Source organism: Arvicanthis niloticus, chromosome 3 (genome assembly GCF_011762505.2).
Source record: "Arvicanthis niloticus isolate mArvNil1 chromosome 3, mArvNil1.pat.X, whole genome shotgun sequence".
NCBI classification, from domain to species: Eukaryota; Metazoa; Chordata; class Mammalia; order Rodentia; family Muridae; genus Arvicanthis; species Arvicanthis niloticus.
In genome coordinates, this window is record NC_047660.1 from 80,601,307 (window position 1) to 80,615,535 (window position 14,229).

The 14,229-nt window shown below is 40.0% G+C and overlaps 1 protein-coding gene across 1 annotated transcript in view; it reads left to right on the plus strand.

The window, feature by feature from the left end:
- Positions 1 to 14,229, plus strand: part of Erc2 (ELKS/RAB6-interacting/CAST family member 2) — an 827,882-nt gene that overhangs the window by 496,386 nt on the left and 317,267 nt on the right. Inside the window, 1 exon segment of the mRNA XM_076931310.1 lies at positions 2,034 to 2,194. Coding sequence (XP_076787425.1) covers positions 2,034 to 2,194 — 161 coding nt within the window.

Below are 14,229 nucleotides of genomic sequence, written 5' to 3' on the forward strand. Positions count from 1 at the left end.
ACCATTCAAACACTAGACTGCACCTTTTGGGTGTCCAGATTCTTCATGTAGTTGAAACACCAAATTGATGCTGTCAACTGTCACTTGTTAAAAGTTGTTTGGTTGGGTTATTATTAAGCTAGCTAGCTGCCATCTGCCACAAGCAGATTAGTGGCAGAAGAACTAACAACTTGTAAACCTAGTTAAGTCTGATATTTCTAGGTGGGTCTACAGATTTAGACAGTTCAGCTTCAGTTAACAAGAATGAATAAGAATCTCTGGGATACCCATCTTTCCTGGAATAACTAGTATGTTTGAAGTAAAGAACATTTATAACAGGAAATGGGCTCTACAAGACACGGGTTATCCTTCGTGGAAAGCCAGGCATTCTCTGATTTCATCGTTGGAATGAATGCATCGTGCCAGTTTTGAAAAAGCTTTATTTTTATTTTAATTAAATATATGTATGTATTTGTGTGCATGCAGGTACATGTACACAAGTACATGTGCTGATAGAGGCCAGAGGTGTAAAGAGTGGCAGGTAGTTGGCAGCTGCCTGAAGTGGATGCTGGAAACTGAACTGGAATCCTCTGCAAGATCAGTGCATGTTCTAAACTACTGTGTCATCTTTTGAGCATGTGATATCTTTTTGAAATGTTGCTATATAATTTGAAATCTAGGAAGGAATAGGCTTCTTTTGATGTGTTGCTTTCAAAAGGGCTCCTAGTTATACTTGTCGATCTCCTTTTGAAACTAAAAACATTAATTGCTCTTTAGATTTTATGCATTTGCAAATACCAGTCTATAGTTAAACATATATGAGTCTATGAGTTTTGTAGATTATCCTTTATATTCTGTGCTTTTAAAAGTCTTTAGTTTTAGATTTGATTTACAAGGTCATTAAGTTTCCCCTTTTTATCAGGGCAAGATGGAGGGTGTTCTGAACCTTAAAAGCATGTAATTTACCTTGGAAATGAACTTTAATGCTTATTCTGAATGAAGTCCATGTAAAACTGCAGAAATTGTGTAGAAAGTCTTTATGAATTGGGACCTAACATGTCATTGACACATTATGAAGGGCTTTCTGTTGACTTTAGTGATGGATGAGTACGTGCTGCCAAGTTCAGCTGGAGGGAGAGTCTTAGAAATCCACACATCAGCTCTGGAATCTAGAAACTTCCTGGTGCATGATTTTTGAATCAGCAGGGTGCATGTAGACTGTATCTGCACAGGGAATGACATTTTACCAGCTTTATTCATGGAAGTTTCTGGAACATGACCATAAACACCAAGTCTCTTTGTTGTGTGTTGGATTTAAAAGCCCCCAATGGTTTGGAGAATGTTAGGCCTTGTCTCAAAGATCCTTGGTTCAATTTGGGGGGACCTGGCTGAAAACTCTAGATATTTGATAGTCTGGCTTATTTCTATGGTGTATTAGCACTCTATAAAAGTTACATGTCATTTATTTCAAGTTTAGAACCCTCTCAAACTTCAGGGGCAAACCAAACTTGAACCCTTTGTGGGCAGAATTCTGTTTACCTTTGGCCAAACCCTGCTTCCTGATTGTAAGTCAGGGAAGTGAGGTGAGAAAGGCTCCCAAGGCTCTGTGGACATCAAATACCTTTGGCCAAACAAGGTTGTGATAGGTTAAAACATGAGTGAATCTGAAACACTTGATTAGCTTTCTGTCAGTGCACTCTGAGACCTAAATACAAGTGGATAGTGCCAGCCAAAGGGTATCCAAGTCTTACTTTCCTCCAGCCAGGAGGGAGTACCTGAGATTATTAACCACAGGTTGAAACTGGGTCAAGCATCCCTTTCTAATAGATACATTAAATAGTTTCTATAAAGATCATTGGTCGATCCAGTTGAATAGACCTTGGGGAGTTGGGGGATTTTTTTGTATTTGAAAGCTTCTTTTTCCACCAGAGAACAAATGAGCTCTATTTGTGTGTAGTTGCAGAAGTCTGGATGTCCCTCTGTGTCTCTCAGAACAAGATGTTCCCTGGGTCTGAGTAAAGGAGAGATGACGTGACTTTCTGCATGCCTTTCAGATTGAGGAGCTGATGAATGCCTTGGAGAAGACCAGGCAGGAACTGGATGCCACCAAAGCACGCCTCGCCTCTACCCAGCAATCTTTGGCTGAAAAAGAAGCACACCTGGCCAACCTCCGGATTGAGAGGAGGAAACAGCTAGAGGAGATCCTGGAGATGAAGTGAGTACTCGCTTTTTGCTCCCCTGGTCCTCTGTTACCTCACCTTGATGGTAGGAAAAGGGAGGGGCTGGAAACAAGAAGAAAAACTCAGAGAAAATGGGTGATTTTTCAGCTATTATTAATCTTTTTTAAAATAATTATTGCCTTAGTGGCTCATTGTGCATCTTTTTTCAACATCTCTTAAATCGAGACTATACAGCCAGCATTGGAGTGAGTGTGCTTGTGTTCTCTGAGTTGTACTGCATTCACAGATCTGTTGCCGAGATCTGAGGCAGGAGAGACTGAGACTTTGTTAAGCACAGTAGTAATCTGCGTGCTGCTTACAGTTGGTGGGAGCTTTGCTGAGGAACTATGACTTTGCTGATTGTTGTCTTCAGTCCTCTTCAGTGCCTGGCTTGTACTGGTTTTCATAGTGTTATGGAAACAGAACTCAGACTTGGTAGATTATAAAACGAAGGCTGAACTTTCCTTTCCCAGCACACCTTGGTTCAGGTAGAAGGAGACTGGTAAGTAAAAGGAGATATTTCCTTACTTTCTATCCTTTAGTTAAGAACTTGGGTTTGGTGCTCCAAAGCAGTCCTTTTTGTGGCCCTGTGACACACCCACCCACACCTACCCAGCTCCGGTTTTTCTTTCCCAATGAACGATCATCATGGAGGAAAATAGGAAGGACAATTATTAAATGATGTGAATAATAATTGCAATGGATTTGTTCCTAATGAACTAGTCAAGAAATAGCATTTCTATAAATACTTAAATTAAACAATCAGTAAGATATAATTTAAATCCTGCTCCCTCCCATAATAAGGGGAAGTGTACATAATTGTGGCATGTAAGCCAGTAACACAGACTTTGAAATTGGTGGCTAGGTATGGAAGAGTGACCTCATGGTGACCCAGAAAGTCTTACACATGGTTAACATTAAACCGAGAAAGCTTAGATCATGGAAAATATGGAATGAAATATTTTGAAGAGTTTAATAAATGAGAATAAAACTTTTATGTCTCTTCAACTACCTCAGTTTCTCCAAGACCAAAGAACGAGTAAGGTTTTTTTTTTCACATATAAACTCATATAAACTAGCGTTTTGTCTAATAAAAGATGATATAATAAAAACAGATATTATTATACACCATTTAGAAGCCAGGGAACTAAGACTCTGAGAGATTCAAATAATTTGCTTAAGGCCACCTGGCCAGGATTAAAGCAAAGTCTTCTATTTCAAGCTCTCTTTCTACTACCTCATTCTCCCATGGAGCCTTGTGTGGATTTTTACCAGGTCTGGAACTTCTATCTGCCTGAGTCTCTGCTGAAATCTTGTTGCCATTAGCAGGGCTGGGCATCTAGCAGGTGCTTTCTGACTGTTGGGCAAGTGAGCAGACAAAGTGGTGAAGACTGAGTCTTGTGTAGCCAAGAAGGCAAGCACTTCAAGCATCCGTGGCATCTGTGTGCTCAGTCGTGTGGTAACAGTGGTGACAGCACTAACATTGTAACCACACAAATGTGTTTGATCCACTGGCCACTGACGCTTCCCATTTTCTGTCTCCTGTGTGCTGATGCACTCTCAGACAGCTTTGTTGTTCTCCCTCAAGGCTCCCATGTTAACTCTACATCTGTAATGATACAGTGTGCCGTTATAAGAGCTTTTTGATTCTTGTTTATAAAAAGAGCATGTACTTTCATAAATTTTGAGAAAAGGAGTAGGAATGGGCTATATGAATTTAAAAATCACCACATCCTCTTCTACCTGGTAACTGTGTCAGGGAGCTGCCTTTGACCTTCTGGCCCCTTGTTTCCCCTTCTAACAATGTGCAAGCAGGTAATTGTGAGCAGAGCACATGGCACATAAAAAATGATACAAGTCTACCAAGGCTCTGTTGGCCAGTGAATGCCATGTCATATGTCTAAGATACTTTGAGGAGTACCATTTATCTAAAATTCAATTTATTTTTCTAAAACATAGAAACCATTTCCATGTGTATGTTTTCCCACTGAATTTCATGATTTCAGATAGCACCTCCCTAAGGCCTCTTTGGTGAATTGCCACATTATTTCCCAAGTGTTTAATCTGCTGCCACTGCAAAAGAAAGACAGAATTCTTCTGTTAATTCTGTTGGTGAAAGAAACAAAGTCCTACTTCATTAAGCCTGATGTGAACCTAATTCATTATTTAGCTCACCTGGAAGAAGACCAACTTACGGACATCTTCTGTGAGACTCAAGAGACCTAGGTATAGGACAAGCATACTGACCGGGGCTCCCAACAAGATCCAGCAGCCTTTATAGCTGCTCAAGCCAAACAGCTGGTTTTATCTATCATGATTTTTAAGCTGATAATTGATATATTGCTACGCGGCATTGACTGTTTAAGTTGTAGAGAACAATCAGATACGTTATTGTTGTTGATGCTTGTTGCTCATGCTAGGCTAAGACTTGGGCTTTCATCCAACTGGTACTCCTATTTAACCGGGTAAGAAAGTCACCATGCAGCCCTAGAGGGGATAAGGTTAGGGCACTGAAAGAGGATAGTGACATTCTTTTCTTACACCAGTACATGAAAGGCCTTCTTTCTGGCTGCCTCCATTTTCTTTTCATTAACATGGAGGGAGTGATGCCTGTCCAGCCTGCTTTATGGAAATGTGGTAAGGTTAGGATAAAGAGAAAGTAACTGGATGAAGACTAATATAAAACGGCATATGTGAAAGTACTTTGAAATCTAACATTGGGCTTTTAAAACTGAGAGGTGTGCCTGTTAAACTCGTTGCAAATCCAAATGGTATGTATTCTTAGGATTGGAAGGGCGCTAGACCTAGTCTCCCAGCTTGCATAAGCAGACTCCTGTCCACACAATTGCCAAGGAAGAATTCACCCGGCTCTGGGACACACCATTCTCATTCACAGCCATGGCCTCAGAAGGTAGCAGGCTCGCTCTACCTGTCTGTCTGTCTGTCTATCTGTCTATCTATCTATCTATCTATCTATCTACCTACCTACCTACCTACCTACCTACCTACCTATCTATCTATCTACACACACACACACACACACACACTATTTATCTGCGTGTCAACCATAGAAGAGATGGCCATTTATGTATTTGCTAAGTAATATTGTTCATTTTAGAGGAAAATAAAAGGAAACATAAAGAAGCACCATGAGTCATAAATCACCCATGGCTTTAATGCAGAGAGTCACTGAGGCCATTTTGCTGTATATCTCTACAAATGTGCCTTCTTTTTCTTTCAGGAAAATTAGATTGTCCTTTATATTTTATAAATCACATTTCTTTTGCTTTCTGAATGTGAATACTTTCTATATCACAAAGATAGAATCATGCTATCTTGAATCACTCAATGTATTGAAATATAGTTTTACTGGTTTATTTTGGTCCCAATGATTTGTTAATATACAGAAAACTTTGATAAGAGTCCTGCCATTTTCTTTTATTTATGTATTTTGGGGGATAATAAAGATTGAAGTGAAGCTATACACAACAACAGGAAGAAACAGGATAGATTGGCTTCTTGTCATCTCAACCATTTAAGCACTGATAACATCTTTCAGATTGGCATAGGTACAGCCCGACGCCCTCACAAAGACTGATGTAGCTTTAGTTGCACTGGTCTGTTGCATATTTTGCAATGTTCTCATATGTATACCTCTCTGCAACAGCTACCACAGTGAAGATTCATGCTTGTTCCATGGCCACAAGGGACTCTGGTTCTACCTTTGGTAGCCAGTTACTCTTGACTATCTCACATTTTGTACAGGTGTGTGTGTGTGCACAGGAGGGATTCCTAAGGCTGGAGTTACTGGCAATTGGGAGCCACATGGCCTGAGTTCTGGGGTCAGAACTCTGGAAAAGGAGACCCTCTTAATGGCGGAGTTATTTCTCCAGTTCCCAGTTATTTAATTTTTAAGTGGATTTTTTTGTATGTGTATGTGTGTTATATTATCTTGAGACATATCACACTGACCTGTGTTTTCCCCTATGTTCTACTTTGGTGGGGAGAGTCTCTTCTCTTACATTTAGAACAGAATTAGAAGAAAAAATTCTGTCTGGTTCTTCTAACTGAAAAATTTCTCATGCTATAATTTTACAGTAAGAGTTCCTTTTAAGACGGTGTATTGGAAACCAGTAAACATTTGTGGAATCAAAGGGTGAACTGGCTAAAAAAACAAACAAAAAGACAACACAGCTTCTTACTGAGCCTCGACTATAGGGTAGGTGGTAACCTGGTAGACACAGGAATGCTGCCTGCCCTTGTCATGCTTACATTCTTAGTCAAATGAGTGAAGGAAAGAATGAATAAAAGTAGTTTATTCTGTGACTTTAAAGATACTTGGTAGCTCACGTATAAAGTCATTTCCAAATGTAAGAACATTATTGGTTATTTGGGACACAGAGAGACAGGGAACAATGTTGTGTACCTCCCCATTTTCTAGAATTTCACACAAAGTGAGGATGTGCTCATTAGAAGTGAGAAGAGCCCTGGATTTATTTCATGTCATGTTCTTCCCCAACACTCCTTCAGTTTGATTTTTCTTGGTTTGTATCCTAACTGATGGTTATCATTCTGATACTGATACTGAGAACTGATATTTCCTAACCATGTATTTCCAAAAGACAGTATTACCTTTTCTTGTGTATAAGAATAACGACTTACTTAGAAATATCTAAAAGCTTTTGTAAAGATATTTTATGATGTTTCATCTTTGTTACATTTTTTTCTTGTTTAAAAAATTTTATTAAAAGAATATTAAGAACTTTCCAAGTTTGGCTTTAAACACAGCCCAATTACCTTACAATCCAGTAACCAATCTCGGTTATTTAATTTGTGGCAAGTGAATTTGATATCTTTAGCTAAAAAGAATGAGGATTGTGAGGTGCTGGTCTGCTTGTGCGTTTTCTCAGACAAGTTAGTCTGTTGTAGTAATTTAACAGGCAGACAGGCAGCTGATACTTTTCATTTAGTATAAAGTCCTAAGTCACAAAAGTGCTTTAATAACTACTTAACAGTTTCATAATTTGAAGTGTGCCTTTTGGAGTTTTGCTGATGTTCTCCTATACCTGTGTAAAGTTTTATGTTAACCTCATTTTAACCCATCTGATGATTTTTGTGAACTCCATCTTCATTTCCTGGGCACTGTTAGATTTTTGACGTCTCCTCCAGATAGTCTTGCAAGCCTTTGTATACACTGAGTTGTTTTAGTACATTCCCGTGGGGTAAGGCAAGCAGCTCAGGCTACAGCATCGTCTTGTTGGCCCCTTTGATCTGGGATTCTTTCTGAGAGAGCCACTCATTAGGTAAGTGCCCTTCAAAGCAGAGGCTACGTGCAGAATATGATAAAATCAATTTATTCTGTACTCCATGCCATCATGAGAAAAGACAAATCACATTTCTTTAGGGAGGAATTCTAAGTGCCTGGCAATTTGCACGGGATAAATGGAGTCTGGGAGAGGAGTTTTGAAGGCAGCCATTACTTAAAATTGATAAACTCAATTGCAAGCGCCTATACTATTTCCCAGAGATGTTATAAGGAGTGAATGGGACTCTCATTTATGAAAAAGTAATTTTAAGCTTATATGTGTGCAATATTTTTCTATTATTCATATCACATATATATTAATCTTATCTTCGAATTATAGTTTAATTTTATCCATTTAAGAATTTTTCTTTTAAGCTTCAATATAGTTTCTTCTCCAAGCAATTAATTATTGAGAACAATGTAGAGTCCAGTTTAAAATACATCAAGTACTATGGCCTCATGTATTGGAATGTCTCAGAATGTCTGCCCAGTTTTGAAAGGCATTTGCATTAGAAGGGATGCTCAGAAAGCTTGTTGTTGCTACCAAAGTCACAAGTGGAGATGAAAGATAGCACAGAAGCAGGGAATAGATGTGAAGAATGGCTCGTTCAGAATGGATTTTGGTTTGTGCTACAGGACCTGACATTAAGTACAGTTAGTTGCCATTCATGATTTCTGTTTCCCACTCTTAATTTTGAAATTGGTAGCTTACTGTCATAGCAGAAGACAAAACACTCACTACATATCAAACTTACAGTATGGTAGTGAAATTTAACTGTAAAGAAAATAACCGTACGAGAGTGAAATATTCTAGTGAGCTTCCAAGGTGAGGAACAGCAAGCTCCACTTTCTGGCAGCTCGTACAAGTAGCCCATTCTGTCTCGAAGCTTTGCCACTCTTAGCATTTGGCCACCACTTTACAGTGCTGGACCTCTGGCCTCATTTCTAAGTGTCCAACCCACATTCCAGCCAGCAGAAGGAAGGAAAAGGAAAGGAACCTGCCTGGCCTCTAGTTTACACGTATCTGCCACCGACATCTGAGTCAGTTAACAGCTCATTCAAAAAATAGTTGCTGAGCATCTGTGTTGGGTAAGGCTGTTCTGCATGCTGGGCACCCTTCTAAGTGTTATTTTAAGGTATAGAAAAGACTCTGGACAAAGGTCCTATTCATAGACCTCATATTCCACATAATCTGATGCAGGGAGGACTGATTCCCTGACCAGTGCTTTAAGTCACATGGTCACACTTGTCACCTTTACAAGTAGGAAGATGTAGTCTTTGTGTGGGTAGAGCTATGAAAAGCTAACACTATGGAAAGCAAATTAAGGAAGGAAAAGAAAGTAGCTTTGGAAAACTTATAATTCTTTACAGAACAGAAAACAGAAATAGACCAGCTGCTAAGCCATCTTACCACAGTAAAAGCATCTTTGCAAGTTCACTTCAGGAAGATTATTCCTAACCCATACAGTCTCCGTCTGCCTGCATGCCTGCCTGCCTACCTTCTTGTCCATGTCTGTCTGTCTGTCTGTCTGTCTGTCTATATGTCTGTCTGTTTCTGTTTCCCTTCCCTCCCCCCTCTGTGTGTGTGTGTGTGTGTGTGTGTGTGTTTTGGGGGATCCAATGTGATATCAAGCATTCCTTCCAGTATTATCCGTAAATTACAAAATGACCTGGAACATGAATCAATTAGAAATTGACAGACTCATCTTTGTCTTTTCTATGATGAACTAAAGAAAAAAAATGTAGTTTGGTTTAACATTGCCCCTCTTATAGGCAAAAATAGACTAGACTTCCCCTGTATTTTGTGCATTGTTTTTACCCCATGACACTCTTTAGATATGAAATAAATGAACAAAGCAGAAATGATGACCCTCAAATCAATATATCCAAAGAAATGAAATGGATTAAGTTGCGTGTCATATAGGATCCAAAGCCTTTCCTCATTCCTACAGTGAGGTAATGTGTGATATGATTAAGATGCCTTCAGAGAATCAAATCAGCCCAGGTGAAAGTACTGTTCTGTGCTTTAGGCAGTAAAGTTAAACTCAGCAAGAGACATTTGTATGGTTTTACCTACATGTCATATAGATCGATACTAGCTGGGATGGAGGGAACAGTTTCTCAGATGGATGTTTCTTCATGCTGTGTCAGGAGAGCAAGACAACAGGTTACAGTGACAGGGGAATGAGGGGACCGGAAAGGGGTGAGCTGAAGGAGACCTTTCAAGTCTGCTCCTTATCTTAAAATAAAGTAAGGGGAACCATGTCTTTTAGATGAAAACACACAGTGTATATATAGTTTTAATAGTAAAAAGTGTCAATCAAAAGGGCCATTGGCCTGGTGGTTTTTAATAGAAATACAAACATTTTCTGAGTTAGAATAGTGTAGGTTTTCAGCTTAAATAATCATAATCAGCAGTTAAATAATCCAAATACTTGGGAATTGTAGAACTTAAGCAGTTCCAAGCATTCTACTTCATGTTATCTCTATCCATTCAGCAGTCTGTGGGGCTTAAGAAAGGTCACCCATTAAAAATGAGAAAAAGGCTTGTGTGGGTCTTCCAGCCTCCCCAAAAAGGCAAAACAGAGGGGAGACATGTGGCATTTTCTTCCAACTGAGAACAGCATTATATTGGCAGAAATCTGAGCAGTGTAGCTTAAAGCTTACAGGACATACTGTCAGATATAAGCCCCTAGGGTAGAAACAGGACCAGAATGCCACACAGAAACCAAGGGACCAGATCTACAGATGTCATAGATTTGGATAGCAGGGCCAGCCCCAGTAGACTGCATCCATATATCCATCTATGATATTTGCCTCAGACTCAGATCCCCTCAACGATAGGCTATGACTCTCTGAACCACTGCTTTCTATCTGGATGACTTTACCTCTCTGAAATATATGGCAAGGTCTGGAGATAGTTTTGGTTGTCACATGGAGGGAACCTTCTACTAATATCTTGTAGGTAGGGACCAGGAGTTTGTCCTACAAGGCTTGGGATAGTATACAACTGAACACACTCATGATACTAAGCTTGAGAAACTCATGAGCAGTCTCTGCTTAATGACTGGTATTTCATAATGTAGGGGAAAGAAAAATGCTTTACAGGGTCTGATATCTGATTCAACTTGACTTTTAGCCAATGGGGCCTTCTAGGGCACTTGCCTTACTCAGGATCATGATAAGGACCAGGTGTGTAGATGAACTTGACCTCCTGATTCTGGTTTGCCATCTTGGTATTGTAGACCAGCTTACCATATTAATCCACAGTGGAACTGGTACAGGACTCAGAGCTAAGCCTCCAGAGACTGAGTTCTCTATACCACCAAAATCCTGGATGGAATCTGAAAGGCCTGCTTGCTCCTTTGATCATTGCTGTTTGATAGATTGCACAATCTTGTCCAGCTCCAGGATTCCATTGTTCTTACACCCATGCCTGTCTTTGAGCTTCCATTTCCCCAACTGTGCATTAAACTATGAAATTGGATGATTCTTAAGACTTAGGTCGCCAGGCGGTGGTGGCCCATGCCTTTAATCCCAGCACTTGGGAGGCAGAGGCAGGCGGATTTCTGAGTTCGAGGCCAGCCTGGTCTACAGAGTGAGTTCCAGGATAGCCAGGACTACACAGAGAAACCCTGTCTCCTCCTTCTCCCCTTCTTCCCCTCCTCCTCCTTCCCCTCCTCTTTCCCTCCTCCTCCTTCTCCTCCCCACCTCCTCCTCCTCCTCCTCCTCTTCTTCTTCTTCTTCCTACTATTCCTCTTCTTCATATCCTTTGCTTCTTCTCTCCCAACCTTCCTCCTCTTTGCCCCTTTACCTGCACTCCTCTAGTTCCTCCACAGTATGCTATGGTTGCAAAGATTTTCTAGTATTGTCCCAACATACTCATCTTGTGAGAATCAGGTTTTGACTACTGGGTCAGGCAACCAGCAGTTCAAACATGTGGGGAGAAGGACTGGGTAGGAAGAGTGCCAGGAGCAGAGAATCAGCTGAACCTGGCGATTTTGTCTGGGCAATGAAATTTATTTGCCATTCAGTTCCTCCAAAAAAAAAAAAAAAAAAAAAAAAAAAAAAAAAAAAAAAAAAGAGGAAGCCAAGCCTCCAATCAAGTCCAGCCAAAGTCTCTTGGTTTTTTTTTTTTTTTTTTTTTTTTTTTTTTTTTTTTTTTGGTTTTGTTTTGTTTTGTTTGTTTGTTTGACACAGAGTTTGGGAACCAGCAGATTATATGAATTGAAATGCAGTATTTGGCATGATCGTCAGGTTATGCTAATGTTCCTGAGATCTAAACTGGAACCCACAGGAAGATTAGGCCCACCTTTAGGAACCATAATTATGTCATGTGCTTGACATGCTTGAGGGACTTGGAGAGGATGCCCAGTGAAGCCAGCACAAAGTTGCAAGAACAGTCAACATCTTTTCTTTCTGTTCACTTTTCAAATTGGTGATTGTTCCTTTCACTGAGCCCTGAGTTTGAATCTGTTTTCTCTTCCTGGCTCTGCCTCTGAGAAGTTTTCTTGGAAAAAAAAAATGTTCCCTTAGACTCCTGTACAAGGCTCCCCAGAGCTAATGCTGTGTTTGGAGGCCACATAGAGGTAGCACTCGCTCTCTGCTCTCCTTCTCTCTGTTCTTGTTCTAGAAGCCAGACCTATGGGGGGAAATAGCCCTTGGGTCCTTTCCTAGTTGGATCTGGGAACATCAGGAAGCTCCACTGCCATAGAAGGACAAGAAAAGAAAAAGAAAGGGCCACGCTTCATTGCCCTGAGGCATACTCCTGGCCGAGGGCTTCCCTCTCTGGTTGCAGATCCTGTCACCAGCATTCTTCATCCTTCTAGATATCAGGGTTAACACACTGTGTCTCAGCCTAGCCCTGGCAATGGCTGCCCGCTGTTGCTAGTCTCTCAGTGCTTCTGCATCTTGAACTGTGCACCTCTCCTTCATTGATGTCTGCTCATTGGAAATGTGTGGTGAGTTTTGTTTTCTCCAGAAGCCAGAGGGACACAGTGGGAAAAGTTAGGATATCATGGTCAAGTACATGAAATTTATTTGAATGATTTAAGAAAGTGTCATGTTAAAAGGCTTACATTTCACATATTAAATAAATCTGGGAAAAGAAACAGATTGCTTAACACTAAAGTCAGAACTTTAAAACAAAACTGCTATTTCTTAAACTGAATAACTTTCAGATTATCCTTCAGTATGAATGATTCCTGTAGCTCCTACCTTAGAAAGATGTCTAGATGGAGGTCTGGGAGCCATCTTCTGTGACGACCAGTGGAAGCGGCAGCTGCCTCTGCAGTGTCTCAGGTGAAGCCTCCTTTATTCTGTCTTCCTCTCTAAGTTGATTAAAAGGAAGAAGTTCTTGAGGTGGAATGCAAGAGAGCATCCTAGAGTATAAATATCTGATCAACAATTGTCTAATCAAAGAGCAATCCAGATTATAGGACAGGTGAACAGGCAGTAAAGGAGAAGCAGGAAAGGCTGTAAGAATATCATGCAGAGGTAGCACTGAGCTGTGTCAAGAGGAAAAGCAGATAAAGGGGTGGAGCTGATAGAGGTTAGAGAGTGCATTTCAAGATGGGAGTCTTCACCTTGGCAGAGACCCATGGCAGAATGGTCTCACTAGTTCTAGTATCTCATCAGAGCCTGGTGAGGTGTTGCCTGATCACAACAGGAGACTTCTCTCAACTGCTCCACGTTGGAGTGTTACTTGCACACTGTGTTTCTGCACCAACTATTTGCCCACCATCCACAACCCATCCTTGTATACTGACCTTTGCTGAGAAGGCCCCCCCCTTTTTTTTTCTTTTTTTTTTTTACAGTTAAATCAACTATTTGGAAAGTTGAATTTATCAAATGCTTATATTTAAAAGATAGTTTGAACAATTTCTACTGAGTAAGACATTGCAAAGCATCATAAGACCCTGCCCTTCACAGTACACCCAAAGTCCCTGTGTAAAGGCATAGCCATGAATCTCATATTGATGAATTGGGATTTTTCTTCTGTCATGTAGAAGACACTTTTGTGCAGTGGCATGGAGTGTTCCTGCGAGAAGCATTTCTTTCCTTATTGGTGTCCCAATTGGGCTTGAATAAATTACTGCAAATTCTTTTTCCTAATGTCAATTATACATACAAGCAAAAAGAAGTCCCATATGCCCTCTGTCCAACTTCAGAAATTGCCTCCTTGCCAAGCCCCACCCCTTGTGTGGATTATTTTGAAATAAATACCAGACATTATATCATTTTATCTATAAATACTTGAGTATAAACATTATTTTTGAGATAAACACTTGTACAACAAATTACAAACACTTTAATGTGGAGAATTCTAATAAAGGACTTTCTCCATAATATTGGAAGCCCTGGGACCTAATATAAAAAGGCTTGTACTTTGTAAGAATGTTCTGGAACAACAAAACTGAAGAATTTGCTAATCTCATTGGAAGGAACCAGAAAGATGTATATCACAGGATTCATTCCTTAATCTGTGGCTCCGTTCTCCCTAGACTTACACTTAAACAGTATTCTTGGGATTGACGTATTTCCACCTCTTCATTATTCCTAGTGGCTACTGATATTTTTCTGCATGTCTGAGTAAGGGAAGACCTTTTATTGATACCTGGTTTATTTTTTATTTTACTTTTTGCTTCTTGACCAAATAATGACATAATTTTGAAAGTTTGTAAATATGAATTGGTAATTGGTAACAGCCTTTGCACCCAAGTGTTG